A 15,976-nucleotide genomic window follows, 5' to 3' on the forward strand; every position below is an offset into this window, starting at 1 on the left:
TTTGATTTATTATCTATAATGACCTCCCTCGTCTCTTAGGATGCAAAGACTCAACAATTTTTGATATGATCTTCCTTTTTATTCCTTGCATGATTTTTTTATGGTTGTGTATTAAGAAAGAAAAAGATATTGGATATAGAGTATAATAAATTTTTAAAGTTAAAAATATTGAGGAGATCGAGGTGGCATTTGAGGCTCTCTGACTGTGTCATATATTTCTGAATGCAACTGACACAAAGGTCCCGCGAGCACATTTTTTTTATTGTTTATATATATATTAAGAATAATTTTACTTAAAACACAATTGAATATTAAATGTAAATATTTAATTTTGATTTGTTATATTATTAATGATTAATACTTTCTGCTAAACTCAAGTCGAGTGGATGAATACGTTCTAAAGTTGGAGCTTTCTATAAAAGACTTGTCACATAACATAGTAGCTGTAATCCATGTAATAAAAAAACCATACATCATTTAAAGGGTCCAAACAAAATTAATAATTAATTGCATGAAAACATTTTTTGACCAGCGATGCGAAAACGTATCTGCGTATATTCAGTGTAATTGTTTGTTTTATTATTTCCTTCAATGCAAACCTCATGAGAAATTTCAATATCAATGTTAATATCAATCATTAATATTGATATTCATATTGAAATGTCTCATTATAGTATAAGTGTATGACTTGGCAAAGCCATTCTGGATAAAACAAGGAGAAATTTTTATACAGAGTCAATGTATCATGATATTCATACGAATAAAAATATAATATTTATATGACATTAAAAATAAATTAATTATATCATTACTAATAATTGAGAAAAAATATAATAAATTAAATAAATATTTTATTAAAAAAATAAAATTATTAATGACATGATTATTGTTTATTGTTTTCCTAAAATAATTTACTTTTCAAGTCAAACCCATGATGATAAATTTTCAATTTTCTTCTACTTGGGGCTCCATCTTCAAACCACAGTAATTTTCCCACGGGATTAGGCTGCAACAAACTTGATCAACATTTGGCCTTCTTCTCTTCCTCTCCCAACCCATCACATTCCAGTTCTCTGCGTGTAAGTCTTCACTCACTCACTCACTCTATTAATTTCCTTCAGAAAATACCTTACTTGGGTTCTCAGAAAATTAACTTCGCACTTCTGACTTGTATTACGCTTCTGATCAGGAAATCAAATGGGCTGTCACAGCAGCAAGGAGAAAAAATCGAAGGCAGAATTTAGTGGCTATGGATCAGCCACGAGTAGTATTGGTAGTGGTAGTACCCATCAAAATTACAACGCTGTTCAGCATTTTTCAACGCAAACCCAGTCTCAGATTCGAACATCAGAATCCAAGCCCCAGCCGCCGCCGCCGCCGCCATCACAGCCGCCAGTGACAGTCCCGGCGAAACCCACTTCCCTGAATGTCAAACCTCCGCAGCAGAAGCCAGAAACCACGATTCTGGGAAAGCCTCTTGAAGATGTTAAGAAATTCTACACTCTGGGCAAAGAACTTGGTAGAGGGCAATTTGGGATTACCTATTTGTGTACTGAGAATTCCACCGGCCACACTTATGCATGCAAATCTATATTGAAGCGGAAGCTTGTGTCTAAAGCGGATAAGGAGGATATGAAGAGGGAAATCCAGATTATGCAGCATTTATCTGGGCAACCCAACATTGTCGAGTTTAAGGGTGCTTATGAAGATAGATATTCTGTGCACCTCATAATGGAGCTTTGTGCTGGTGGGGAGCTATTTGATCGAATCATAGCTCAAGGTCAATATTCAGAGAGAGCTGCTGCATCAATTTGCAGAGCAACTGTTAATGTTGTGCACATTTGCCACTTCATGGGGGTGATGCATCGCGATCTGAAGCCTGAAAATTTCCTGCTATCTAGCAAAGATGAGGGAGCGACGCTTAAGGCTACTGATTTTGGACTATCTGTATTTATTGAAGAAGGTGGAATCTTTACTTCTCAGTTTCAATTGTATACTTGTAATTTAATCACATTTATGCCGAAGTGGTCAACCCCTGTTATAAATTTCAATCATATTCTCGTTTCTTTGATTATTGGTTGGACATTTGGTGATGAAAATTAGAGAGATGCAAGAAAGTTGGTTCTTTTTATCTTCAATTTATTTATGGTTAATTTATCTGTCTCCCTGCAAATGAAGAAATTGTTGGGATTCTGGTCCTTGGCTCATTGCCTTGAATGCAACCCCGCTAAAATGCCATGCAGGGTTGTAGTTCTTTACTGGCTATTATATTTGCAGTGACCAATTGGTCATGTAGGTAACTAGGTATTCTACTGTTCTAATCGATAACTTCACTTCCTGGCGACTGTTTTTGATAATGAACAGAATTAGATTAAATGCATTGTTTCTGATTCCTTGCAGTAGCTGGTAATGGCATGTATACCAACAAGACTGAAAGCTGTCATCTGTTTTCTTTTCCGTTTCTCTCTCGTTTAATTATTTTCTGAAATTGATTTCAGGGAAGGTATACCGTGATATGGTAGGCAGTGCATATTATGTTGCTCCTGAGGTATTGCGTCGTAGTTATGGGAAAGAAATAGACATTTGGAGTGCAGGCATCATATTGTATATTCTCCTTAGTGGCGTGCCTCCTTTTTGGGCTGGTGAGACCAAATAGTTTTTTCCCCCAAACTTTTTAATGCTTGCAAATTGTTCTGCTTTTTCTCATTTTTGATTATTAAGATTTGAATTTACAATGGGATAAAAGAAATGTTGGTTTTGATTGCAGAAAATGAAAAGGGAATATTTGATGCTATATTGGAAGGCAAAATTGACTTTGAAAGTCAACCATGGCCCTCAATATCAGATAGTGCTAAAGATTTAGTCAGGAAGATGTTGACACAGGACCCAAAGAAGAGAATTACTTCTGCACAAGTTCTTGGTATGGTTAGATGACCACCCTCTACTTTGGGTCAACCAACTTCAGTCACTCTCATGCTCTTTTTTGATCAAATTTAAAGCTATGTTTTCTTTTGCTAGTTTTTGTTTACACTTTAGACTTTTTCTGGTTTGTTAATTATTAGAAATGTCAAAAATTCTCTTTGTCTGCTGCTGCTGAAGTTGTGTGCTATATAGTCAAAGGCAATGCATTGCTATGAGTGAAATCTGAGAGTACTGGTTTATGAGCTGAGCAAATGAGACAAAAATAATATACTCAGGTGAAATAATATGAGCATAGAATGTTGTCAAACCATTAGTCATCATGTAACAAGGTATTGTTTACACCTAGTTTGTCTGCCTTTTCTACTACAACTCTGTAACCTGACCATTAATGATGTTTTGTTTGGTAAGAACACCCGTGGATCAGAGAAGGTGGGGAGGCATCAGATAAGCCAATTGACAGCGCAGTTCTGTTGAGAATGAAGCAATTCAGGGCAATGAATAAGCTCAAAAAGCTTGCTTTGAAGGTTTGATATCAAATTCTAATCAGAAGCAACTCTGTTCAGTACTTGTTCATGGGTGCAAGAAATTGTCAAAGAACCCCCATTTTCTCTTTTGGGTTTAATTTCTACGCCCTGTCTTAGAACCACCCAATTTGTAACGATGTATGTATACTGATATTATGTGAGAACTTGTTCATATTAGTTTGTGACCTTTATTGTTTTCACTTAAAACTAGTTATTTTATCCTGTTTATATAGTCCTTTCAGCTAGTTTTTTCTTTGCACAAGTTGTAAATAGTAGATGTAGATCTTGTTACAAGTGTGCATGTATACACCTGGAAGACATTTAGAATTTTCTGATGCTAACAACTTTCTAGATCCTAATTTCATTCTGGCAACATTTCCTTGGTGCTGTTATAAACAGCAGCCACTTTCACCTTATGAGTTACATGTAAACTTAGTACTTCTTTGAGTAGTTCTCCATTATCAATTTGGCGGCAATTTTTGCAGGTTATTGCTGAAAATCTTTCTGAAGAGGAGATTAAAGGTCTCAAAGCAATGTTCACCAATATGGACACTGACAATAGTGGCTCTATCACCTATGAAGAACTGAAGACAGGTTTGGCCAGGATTGGATCACAACTGTCCGAGGCTGAAGTGAAGCAACTTATGGATGCTGTAAGTAGTAACACAACTCTCAAGAGCTCAATCAGCTGATCGTATGAGTAGTACTTGCGTCTAAGACTAAACTTGACATTATGGCCAAAAAAAAAAAAAAAAAGCTAAACTTGGCATTCTTGAACCTCTGTATGATATGGTTCAGGCTGATGTTGATGGGAATGGAACGATTGACTATATTGAATTCATCTCAGCTACAATGCATAGGCACAGACTTGAGCGAGATGAGCACTTATACAAAGCATTTCAGTATTTTGATAAGGATAACAGTGGGTGAGTACTTGATATCTTACTTTTGGCTGATTTCTGCTGTTAGTCACGTCACACAAATCTTTCGAGTTTTCAGCTGTTTTATCCTCTGTCATTATTCAGAAATTGATTTCTTCCAACGTTTCTATATAAAATTGAAAAGATTTGACCATATTTCTAGTCTGAGTCCATATCCGCCAGCTCTCTCTTTATAACTAACTTGACTACCACATTGTTTCCGTGGCCTGATTTTTGATACAGTACATCATGGATTTAACCAAACTAATAATAGACGTTTAAATTGGATTTTAATAAGTCGTGCCGTTTCAGATTTACTGATTTGAAGGTCTTGATAGCAGCAAATGATGCAATCTCAAAAACTGCTTCTCTGAATTTTCGGACAGGTATATTACTAGAGATGAATTGGAGACTGCTATGACACAGCATGGAATGGGTGACGAAGCGACGATTAAGGAAATAATATCCGAGGTGGATGCAGATAACGTAAGTTTGTTTGAACTTAATCATAAGAACTCTTTTTTAAAAATAAAGGTCATACTGTCACTGGTTTCTGTATTAACAGGATGGGAGAATAAACTATGAGGAATTCTGCACAATGATGAGGAGTGGAATGCAGCACCAAGGACCACTTTTCTAAAATTCAGTCACGGGAGGCTAAACCTTACAAAAAGCTAGGGGAATCACAATCGGAGCAGATATATTTAGCGACTGAATGTGCTGGAAAGAAACATTTTCTTCTCTGGGATTGTGTAACACAGCGGCATCACTCATAGATGATTCCATCAAAGTCGAGATCTCCATAACAAAGTTGGCTTTGTGCTTTCAGTTGCAGGGCTTAAAAGGCTTGCTTGGGGAAGGATCATTTTGTGAGCTTTCACAATTTTCTTTAGTGTCATCTTCTTAAACCCAAAATTTTTATGTTTATGAAACTTGAACCATGATATCCCATGACGAGCTATAATTTTTTTTCCTAAATAAGATGCGGCTGAGTAATGAGATTTTCAGGCGAGGGAGCTGATTTCCTTGACTTTTATGGAAGTTAAAGTTCTATGTTGGCTGACTGTTTATGGTAACATCATGTGTGGCTACCTAATCATCGGACTAGTTCTGGACTATGTTCTGCATAAAAATTTGCCAGGTTTCATTTTCGAGATCTTAAAAGTGACAAAAGTCAAGCCTTTGAAGAGGACCCCAACAATCCAACTCAGTTTTTTCCCCCTTCCTCCTCTTAAGTCAAGTCTTTGAAGGTCTTTCTTCCTTTTCATAGAAAGATTCTTCAACTGTAGCTGCTGCTTCTTTTTTCTTTTTCTTTTTTAAAAAAACTTGAACGACTCTGTGTGCGTGATGCTGAAATATAGGTTTGGCCATCTTGGAGAGAAAACACTCCAGAAGACTGACCATGATAAAATGTCACTAAATCTCGTTGACACGATCCATCTGTTTCAAGAGGCTTGTGATGTGTAACAGTAAGATATATGATATCAAGACAGGTTAATGTGGGGTGCAAGAAATATAAATAATTTCAGCATACTTAAAACCTAGGCATACATTTAAATTTCACAGCGGTGGAGAATTTTTATAGCATCTGTTTACTGTAACAAGATAAAAATTGACATAATTTATAATGAAGTTGTAAAATTTTTGTGACGTTTTTTGCAACAAACATTGCAAATTCATTGCAAATCTATCACAAAAAAAAAAATAATAATTTTGTGATGTCCTTATTGGTAAACCAGGTTCCAGTTGCAGAATGCCATTTTAGGTTCATATTTCTTTTTATGAAAATAATTTTTTTAGTCACCCAAATAAAAATATATTAAAATTGGATTCGTAGAAAGTCAGTTTGTACCTTCCAACTGATAGCCAATCACACGTTATGTCTTTTTTTTTTTTTTTTTTCTGGGTAAGATACACAACACATTATATCATTTGCTTGTGCCATTAAGCATGCCTGATGTCTCTTTATTTATTTATTTATTTTTGGTTTAGCTCTATTTTTTGTCTCAAAGAGACAAATAAAAAGAGTATAATTTGAAAGAGACGTGAAACTGATAATTTCAATCACCGAAAGAAAAATGTAGTCACTGTTGTCAAGAAATGAAGGCATTGAATGGCAAATGGCTTCAAAATGGCTGGTGACTTGGCAACAATTAGCCAAATTATCCGGTACGTATCAACACTACGTACTGAGCCACATAAGCATTAGGATTTAGGAGGATTATTTTGCTTACAATTGTAATTAAGTATGAGGATTAAGCATGTAAACAGTGTAAGGACAAGTTTAAAATCTTGTAAGCTATAGGGACTAATATGTAAATTAATGTAAATTACGAGGTTTGCTGTTATTATTTGTTATTGGAGAAGTGCTTACACACACACACACACAAATATATATCATTAAATGAAGGAGGGTTCTTGCTTTATTTATTGAAAAAATGATAATAAAATCCTTTTAAAATATATAAATGATAATTTGATCTCTTAAAATGTTATAATTTCAGTGAAGTCTTTAGAAATTTTTTTTTGTCATTAATGAATTTATATAAATAACTAAATTGTCCTTCTAGAAAATAAAATGATTCACAAGTTTTTTTAAATAATTACAACTTTTCTTTTTATATTCATAACAATATAATTTTACAATTTTGCATGTTAAATTTTTAATTTGTCATTGTATTGTTACGAATATAAAAAGAAAATTTGTGATTATTTAAACAAAACATGTGAATTATTTTATTTTCAATAAGGGTAATTTGATCATTTATATAAAATCATTAATGATAAAAAAGTCTTTAGGAACTTCAGTGAGATTATGTCATCTTAAGAGACCTAATTGTCATTTATATATTTTAAAAAAATTTATTATTAATTTTCCTTATTTATTTATGCCGTAGCAGTATGGGAGAACTAAAGTGCCATGTAGGTGATATTTCTTGGGGTAAGCATAAGCTTAAGTAAGGGAGGCAGAAATATCAGATGAGTAATGAAAGAAGATTTGTTTAATAATCGTTAAAGAGGGAAAGGAAGGTATCCTATGTTGCAGCTTCATATTCCCAGCCTACTCAATTTTTATATTAATTGTACACTAATACTCTTCTATTGAAAGTATGATTGGATATTACATATCATGGTACTAAAAATTAAATTGATGATTAAACCAATCAAAATATTGGTTCAAGAATTAATAATTAAAATTATAGCCGGATCATAATTAAATCAATCATAAATAAAATATTTTTATTAAAGCAGTCAAATATTAATTTAATAATTTACTAATTCAATCAGATAAATTGACTTGAATTTTTATAATATGTTAAATGCGAGCATATTTTATAATAAAGATTTGTTACCTAATTAGCCAGTACAGCGATGATGCACGTGAGGTTCTTTTTTCGGTTGATTATACATGCACGTGTGCACCCTCTTTCTTTATTATTTTGGAAATGCCACTCCTAGTGTCTTCCACCAGCACGCTTCAAAGCAGAATTTTTGGTATACTGATAAAAATATCGATTTAAATTATTGTTGAACGAAAATTAAATAATGTTTAAATGAAACAGTGCCTCGGATGCTCCTATCATGCTGTTACTTGGGGCAACATCGCCAGTCACCACGCCTTGCATAACCTGACAATCCCATTTTTATCTGCTCTCACTTTCTGACTTCTCCTTCACATTTAAAACTTCACCCCCTTAATGCTGCTTTAATTTGCTTTCTCCAAATTATTGCACTAACATACATTACTTAATCATTCTTATTTTTTCATTAATGATTTGCATTCTGCTATCATTTAGGTAAACTTATTATTATCTTCAACAGAAGTTATTTGGGTATGTTAGGAAATGGAGAGAGGCCATCTGGAAGCATAGGGAGAATAAATGAACTGAGAAGAGTAACAAAATGATATCATATTTTAACTCAAAATATTAAAATTTAAGTTTATAGATCATTCCATCTTATTATAGATTAATTATAATCATAAGTTTATCTGATATGATGCTTCTCACATCGACTACTCAAATATATTTACATCTAGAAATCCTAACAATGAAATAACAGCTATTTACAGGTAGCCAATGTATTGTATTTTTATGTAGTATGTGCAGTGGCCCATTTTGTTGACTCTAATTATATAAGTTTCCGCGAGAACTGAAGCAGGAGCAACCTGTTTTATGAAAGATGTTGTATTTTTATTGTAGTATGAATATGAATTGTAGACAGCAAGTGTGGGCCCGCAGGACAGTGGAAGAGGAAAGAGGGCGGACGAGACGCACGTGGTTATGCATGCCTTCCTTGCTCCTCACCCTTCTATTTATCATTTCCTTTTGCAAGCAAACAAAACGCCGAAACTGAATCAACAAATTAAAGTCTTACCCAAAATTCCAACACAGTTCTCCTTTGCAGTATTGAGATCACTATATTTATCATCTTCCTCTATCCATCAACGTCATTCATAGATGGCGTCTCCTTCTTCTTCTGCTTTTCTCAGTCTCTCATGAAACCTTTTCTTCCGATCACAGCTGTTTGACTTGTGCCGACCTTGTTAAACAATATGTGCCTTATGAAATGACTTTCAAGTCATGGGTTTTCTGCTTCTTTAGTCCTTCAGGAAATTTTCTCTGAATAGTTCCTTTTTTTTTTACAGGAGATTTTGGTCATAAGAAGTGTTTTATTGAGGTTTCTGTTAAAGTGTGTCTCTGGCTTTACGTAACTTGTTGTCTACATTTTGAGATTGAGACAGAATCATTGATTGCTTTTTAAATGGTGGAGCTTCAATCTCGTGCTACCTTAGTGAATGTCTCTGCTTTGTCCGCCGAGTTGCAGAGAGAGAGACAGAAAAATGCAGAGCTGATGCGGAGAATATCAGTACTGGAAGCTCAGATACGAGATAGAAACAAGAAGGAAGAAACTATTCTAGTCACAGATATTGGACAAGTATGATATACTATGTATCCTGTTTGCATTATTGCGTTTATGTATTATGAGCATTAATGTGTGTGCTGATTCCCGTCTTCTCATTTTGACTCATCAACGTTACTCATCACATTTCATCTTAATCCTCTGATCGCTGTAAGGGAAAATATAGAAGTAAAGATGGGTTCTGGTCCTGTCCCTTTCTTGGTTGTGTTTTAGATTTATACAGTAACAACACTCTTCTACTTGCTTCAGAATAGTCTTTTATCATCAGCTAGAAATGCTAAAGCATGGATATTAATTAGATTTTTCATGATTGGCTGTGGAGTTGACGCAGTTTTTAACAAGAATCGAAGCCTTCACAATTAAGTGGTCAAAAGCTCAATACTTACAGCTCTATTTTATTAGTTAAAATTAAGTTTCAAACTAAGTTGTGGTGGATCAAGCTCAAAGGGCTTGTGTAAGAGATACAGATTAGCCATAATAATAAGGCCAATCATCGCCCTTCACTTTATAGTTTAAGCTTAGTTAAAACAATGATTTATCCATGATTATCAATTTTTTCAGCAGTTCTATTACTAAATGTGAGCACCTCAACTTGGTGTCAGGGGAAGAATGAAGCGGCAAGCAACTACAAGAGATCCAAAAGGAGGAAACTGGAAATGGTGGGTGATATCAAAGAGAAGGGCAACAGAGAAGATTTCAAAAGTGATATGACCTCACAGAATAATGCTGCTGAAAGAAGCTTGGTCAATTGGATGAGCATAGATGACACCCAAAATCTTCACCTTGAAAAATTCAAAGATAGTGATTGTGCTGGAGATTTTGATGAAACTGATAGTGATGATAACTATGATGATCATGACCACATAGATAATGGCCACAGAAATGCAGAAGTTGATGTTAGACAAGAGGAGCATGAACATCAAAAGATGAATGAAGTCAAAACACATGAAGAGACAGAAATTGAAGAGACCGAGGGTTATTACTGTACAGCAGCACCACAAGAGGCTCGATCATCAGGATTTACAAGTGTACCAAATAGAAACCGTCTGAAGGTAGCTTTCTGCCCCAAGGAAGTTAAGAGTATACTTGAGTCTGAAGTCCTGTTACAGAAAAATGCTCAGTCTCACACTATAAGGAAAATCATAGTTTTTGCATCACTTGGCATAAGGCATGGGTGTGAAGATATGTGTGAGCTAGATTTCAACCATTTTAGCATTTTGAAGAAAGGAGAACCATACATATCTCCTAGGAACCCTGGGGTAAGAGACTGCATTTACTTAGATTCCAACGTTGTTTTAGCTTACATTACTGAAACTAGGGATAATGTCTTAATTTGAACCAATTAAGCTTTTTCACCTTTCAAATATGCTATATGGACTTTGCAAGTTCCTCTATCTGGGTGAGAATAATAAGATTTGGATCAACATTTGATAGATGGTCCTATTGCCACTAAATATCCTGTTCTCTTTTGTCATCTCAGTAGATAACTTCTCCGAATTGATTTGGCCATGAAAAGTGAAACCATGACCTTCATATTTTCATTCAAAACTTTCACAAGAAGAAAGTAAAATCTGTTTGCTTTAACAGCAGCATATTTGTTATCTTGGTAATGGCATGTGAAGTTTTCAGTGCATGGCAATTTCACCTTTCTTCAAAATATCGACCAGGACAATAATGACCATGAGCTTTTGAATGAGTGTAGTTCATCTCGATAACAATTTGGACTATAATGAATATTTTGCTCACAAATTATAGCCTGTCTGTACAAAGCAAAGTCCGTTTGTGTTTACATCTAACTTTCAGATTTTTCTTGCGTAGGTTCAGCCTGCTTTTCCATTATTCTTAGGAACACCCAGTAATTAAATGGTAGTTGGCAGCTATAGATATCATATTTATTTGAAGCTTGTGCACCTTGTCACTAGTTGAAGTTCTCATTTTTTTATAGATAATTTTTAAATTTTTATATATCTATTGGCTAGTTTAATTTTAGATGGCGCTAAATATTTGTCTTCTGAAAATGTGAAGATTTCTATTTCTATGCAGGAACATGTTTTATATGAGAATCCTGGTGTTCGAAGGAAAATTTTCTACCCAAATAGAGAGAATCCAATATTATGTCCTGTTCAGATACTTGAGGAAGAAAGACTCATGCGTCCATCTGATGCTAGTTGTCCTTCATGCCTATTTTTGTGCATTAAGTATGGTGGAAGAACAAGAAATCTTCCCCAAAATGAGTAAGTTTTACCCAAGTAAGGGATTCAAGCATTTACACATTATGCAGAACATTGCAAAAGTCAACCATGTATTGTTGAGTTATAAGGACCAAAGATCTCCACATGTTATAGTTTTATTGAAGAAGATGAATGGTTTAAGAACTTGAATAATATATCTGTTTGAAGAATAATCTGAGTTTGATTTTGGATTGAATCATTCCAGGTATGTGAGGCAGAGGATGGGAAGGAACAAATTGAAGTCTTTTGGACCAATGATCTGCAGAATGGCAATTTTGGCTCATATTCGGAGCGGTAGCTTTTTCTTCAAGGCCTTAGGCATCACACTTCTGTTCATGGCAGGGTTTCCTGATAATATAGTTCAGAGAGAAACCAAATACCGGAACCTAGACTTGCTTCAGAAATATTACAGGTTCTTCAAATAAATATACTGCAAAAATTTAAACATAATCATGGATAGAAACAGCAACACATGAATTATGCAAATATCTTCCCATCAGAAGAAAACATGAACAGAGATTAACCTATTTAAGAGACCTTAGGGAACTTATGGTCTGGCCCTGCTGAAAGAGATTCAATCAATAGAAGATAAGTAACTAAGTCAATCATGTATGAATACGTAAAATTGCTAGCAAATTCTTCAGTGAGGCCCACTTTAACATGGTAACATATTTATTCTTCATTGACTTGTTCCACTTATCTTTGGTAGATTGATTCTACCTTGAAATCTCTCCTACTTTTTTCCCCCAATTTAACGCACACAAAGTTTCTTGTCACAGGAAAGATGAAGATGCTGCTGAAGAGGAGCTGTTTCTTCCACGTCCAATTGCATGTGACAATGTAAGATTACAGATCCCAAACTATACCTGTGATCTGATTCGAATGCGGCTCCTTAAATTTGTACTTCTGTTTGGATTAAGTTAGTTTAATACCGTGACAAAACATTACAAAGTGACCATCAAGCCTCAACTTTTGATTAAACATCGTACCCAGAACAAAATTGAGAATCCATTTCTTGCATTTAAGATAGAGTAGCTACAATGTTTGTGTTAAGTTCATTTCCAAACCACCGATGTTTGTGTTAAGTTCTTAATGGCGACAAGTTCTACTTTTTCTTGTTCTAGCACGTCACTGCTGAAACTCAGAGTTCAACCAGAAAGTCACTTCTTGCTAAAGCTGGAGGAAAGAAACACACAAACTCCATGAACAGGTCTCAGAGCTTACAGATACAGATGAAGACTTCAGCAGGACAGTCAATCCCCGCAAGTTCAGGACCCTCTCAATTTGGCCTGACTGGTTATTCCTCTTCTCACACTTTAGCTATGGCAGCATTTCATTCTGCTATCCCATCCCAGATTTCTCAAAATACTTCTCAGACAACAAACAAGCATGCCTCATATCAGATGCTGCCTCCGCAACCAACAAGTGCTTACGTGCCTCTAGTGTATTGGCCTCCACCACCAAGTACATTTCCTTTTGCTTTCCTTCTGCTGCAAATTACATCTCCTTCCAGTCACAGCCTTACTTCAATCATCCAACCTATAGTTCCTCAGTGATGACCAAGTTATTAGAAGGAAGTGGAAAGAATGAAGTGGCCTCTGATCAAATTGACAGTGACTCTGACAGCAGTAATCCAGGTGGCGTCCAGGAAAAGCAGAGATCAAGTACCTGCAACTGCAAGTAGTGAAAATGTTAAATCTTTTATGTCAATGTGCTACTAGTCTCTAGAGTTGTTGTCAAATTTTAATTTAATGTTTATCATTTGAAAATTTGTAATTGGATCTCTATAATTCTTCTTCTTTTGTTAAAATCTTTATCAATGCGCATGGATGATTGATTCAAAACCACTCGTGCGTGATACATGCCAGCACGTCAACAGAATACATGTTTGGTTTACATTGAGAACCATCAAAACTACGGTTTTGATAGAAGTTTTTTTTTTTTTTAGTTGGCCCAAAAAAAAAAAAAGAATAGAAGTATGGTTTTGATGGTTTCTTCTGTGAAACCAAGCACCCTCTAAGTAACTATAATAAGTGATTGTTTGGATTTTTGGTGATCAAAAGATAGTTTGACAAAAACTTACGTAACAAAAGTCAATTTAATAAAAATTAACTATTGTAATAAAATTTGTGTTTAAATATATTTTTTAAAAATTATTTTGGTAAATTAAAAATTAATTTGATTATATATGATGAAAAGTGCTTTTTGAATGTAAAATTATGAAAAAGACATTGATTTTTATGATTTATAATTTTTGTTGTACAAATACAATATATAAAAAATATTTGAAAAATATAGGCAATAAAAATAGTAAGGTAGTCAAGAGTCTTCGCCTTGCGTTACATAAATGTACGTCTTAAAACCTCTTAAAACTCTGTTTGGGGAAAAAATTGTTCCAAACAACATTAGACTTCTTAAAAGTGGAAATGACTTTCTGAGTGGTAGATGTTATGTTACCAAACAGGTCCTAAAATTGATATAAATCATTAAAACCTTTGACAATGAAGCCGCAGGAACCCGTCTCAGTCTTTTTCTACCTCGTTGGTGTTGAAGTTTCACGTCAGGAAAGAAGTAATACGTGCTTTATATGCACTGCATCTAGAAAACGACGTCGTTTTATTATTTTACCTTTTTTTTTTGGGGTAAAAAAAACCCTAATCTTAAAGTCGTCCGCGCTGTGTGTCTATCTGCAATGATCCAGTCTTTACTCTTTAGCCTTCTCTTCTTCCTTCGCTTCAGGCGCCGTTTTTTCGCCAGAGAGAACTTCGAGTCATCCGAAATCTGTCACCCTTCAACGTCTTTGGCACCATCATCTATTTTTCGATCCTTGATAAATCTCCTTTTTTTTTTTGGGCTGCGTTCCAGGTTCATTTCCCATTTTCTGCACTATTCTGCCACACTTTACGTGTTGAATTCAGTATGCTTTTTTTGTTTCTGAATTCTGAAACTGGAAATTGCTTTTTAATATACCCACCTTAGTTTTCTTTCTTTAATTTTTTAATTCTAAAACTGAAATTGCTTCTGGATTTTGTGCTATTCTTTTTTTAATTTTGCAAGTTAAGAGAATAAAATATTTGTTTAAGAATTTAATCAGGAGAAACATCTACATTGGGAATTAATATTTGTGATTTTTAATTTTAAATAGCATTTTCATGCTAATGTAAAACTTTGATTAATAGTTTTAAAATATATATTATTTAAAATATATTAATTTATTGTTGATTGGTTTGATCAATCTAGGTTAGATATTTGGTTTGTTTTTTAAAACGTTGTGTTTGATAGAGGGGAGGAAAATTTTTTTAAAATTTCCTTTCCTTCTAACAAAGCAAGGTCTAATGACCCGCTTGATTTTCTTATATTTTACATTTAAGAAGTAAAGTTTTATTTTTAAAATGTTGAAAATTATTTTAATAAAATATTTTATAGAAAAGCACATCTTAAAAATATTTAAATAGTGATTAAAAGTGAATTTAAAAAATATAACTATTTAAGACTTTTAAAAAGTAAATTTAAAAAATAAGATATTATTGAATCATATTATCTCAAGTTTAATTTTTATTTTTTTATTTAAAAACAGTTAATTCATTAAAAATATAATTATAATTTTAATAATAATATTATTATTATGTATCAATTTTTAGTATTATAAATTAGATAATTAATCATATTAATTTTTAGCATTAATGTATAATGAAAGTTACAAAATTTTATCATATTTTATAAAATTATAAATTATAAATTATAAATAACTAGAGATCAAGTTTTTAGCATTATAAATCAAATCTTATATTATTTAAAATATTTATCATATTTTTTAAATATTTTAAATACATTACAAATGTATAATGAATATTATAAATTATCAAAAATTAATGTCCTTTTTGATAATTATATATTCAAAAGTATATTTTTTATCATAATTCAAACAACTTTCAGTATAATAAATTAACTTTTGAAAAACTATATTAAAACATAAATTTTATTATAATAACTAATTTTCACTAAATCAATTTTTGTTAAATGAACTTTTGACAATTTGAAAACGAAATACATACTAAGTAATTTCTATATTATGTTATGTATTGCTCTCTCTAATTTTTATTATAAGACATCTTCAACTATTTTACACATTTTAAAAATTTTTTTTTATATTATAAAAAAATGATATGTACTTTTATTTTTATCTTTGATTTTAAATAGAGATACAATTATATTAAATATCATTACATTAATTGAGAAAAGGATAAAATTAAAAAAATAATTTAATTATGTAAAGCATTATACATTTTAAATCAAAAATTACTTCTGAAAGGTGTTTTATAAATAAAACTTGAAAGAGTATTTTGAAAGGAGTTGAATCTAATTAAATAAATCATAATAGGGTAGAATAATATCAGAAGAGACTCCAATTTAAAGAATATGTACATTATCAAATTCAAGTTGATAGGGGCATTTT

At 33.1% G+C, this 15,976-nt stretch overlaps 2 protein-coding genes across 5 annotated transcripts; both read left to right on the forward strand.

The window, feature by feature from the left end:
* Positions 1-946: 946 nt before the first annotated feature.
* On the forward strand, positions 947-5,407 carry LOC129285976 (calcium-dependent protein kinase 2-like). Of its 2 annotated transcripts, XM_054921994.1 has the most exons (9): positions 947-1,079; positions 1,190-1,963; positions 2,499-2,642; positions 2,768-2,920; positions 3,331-3,446; positions 3,932-4,099; positions 4,245-4,372; positions 4,753-4,852; positions 4,932-5,407. In XM_054921994.1, the coding sequence occupies exons 2-9, from the start codon at positions 1,198-1,200 to the stop codon at positions 5,004-5,006; spliced, it is 1,650 nt and encodes a 549-aa protein (XP_054777969.1). In that variant the 5' UTR covers positions 947-1,079; positions 1,190-1,197; the 3' UTR covers positions 5,007-5,407. The 2 variants fall into 2 exon arrangements, with proteins under 2 accessions (XP_054777969.1, XP_054777970.1); XM_054921995.1 differs by lacking the exon at positions 947-1,079 and having other exon boundaries at positions 1,095-1,963.
* A 3,327-nt stretch (positions 5,408-8,734) lies between these two features.
* Positions 8,735-13,354, forward strand: LOC129287099 (uncharacterized). Of its 3 annotated transcripts, XM_054923253.1 has the most exons (7): positions 8,735-9,304; positions 9,892-10,548; positions 11,333-11,523; positions 11,726-11,932; positions 12,300-12,360; positions 12,645-12,984; positions 13,066-13,354. In XM_054923253.1, the coding sequence occupies exons 1-7, from the start codon at positions 9,131-9,133 to the stop codon at positions 13,074-13,076; spliced, it is 1,641 nt and encodes a 546-aa protein (XP_054779228.1). In that variant the 5' UTR covers positions 8,735-9,130; the 3' UTR covers positions 13,077-13,354. The 3 variants fall into 3 exon arrangements, with proteins under 3 accessions (XP_054779228.1, XP_054779227.1, XP_054779229.1); XM_054923252.1 differs by having other exon boundaries at positions 12,645-13,354; XM_054923254.1 differs by having other exon boundaries at positions 9,892-10,341; positions 12,645-13,354.
* Positions 13,355-15,976: the final 2,622 nt, after the last annotated feature.

The sequence above is a fragment of the Prosopis cineraria genome, unplaced genomic scaffold (assembly GCF_029017545.1).
Source record: "Prosopis cineraria cultivar Desert tree isolate PC_DT_omini unplaced genomic scaffold, ASM2901754v1 PC11, whole genome shotgun sequence".
Lineage (NCBI taxonomy): Eukaryota > Viridiplantae > Streptophyta > Magnoliopsida > Fabales > Fabaceae > Prosopis > Prosopis cineraria.

Excerpts from the sequence above, each read along its gene's own strand:
- LOC129285976 (XM_054921994.1), top strand. The coding sequence starts at position 1,198 with ATGGGCTGTCACAGCAGCAAGGAGAAAAAATCGAAGGCAGAATTTAGT. Across the intron at positions 2,643-2,767 it reads CGTGCCTCCTTTTTGGGCTG|AAAATGAAAAGGGAATATTT; the intron begins GTGAGACCAAAT and ends TTTTGATTGCAG. Across the intron at positions 4,373-4,752 it reads TTTGATAAGGATAACAGTGG|GTATATTACTAGAGATGAAT; the intron begins GTGAGTACTTGA and ends ATTTTCGGACAG.
- LOC129287099 (XM_054923252.1), top strand. The coding sequence starts at position 9,131 with ATGGTGGAGCTTCAATCTCGTGCTACCTTAGTGAATGTCTCTGCTTTG. Across the intron at positions 9,305-9,891 it reads TAGTCACAGATATTGGACAA|GGGAAGAATGAAGCGGCAAG; the intron begins GTATGATATACT and ends ACTTGGTGTCAG. Across the intron at positions 11,524-11,725 it reads AGAAATCTTCCCCAAAATGA|GTATGTGAGGCAGAGGATGG; the intron begins GTAAGTTTTACC and ends GAATCATTCCAG.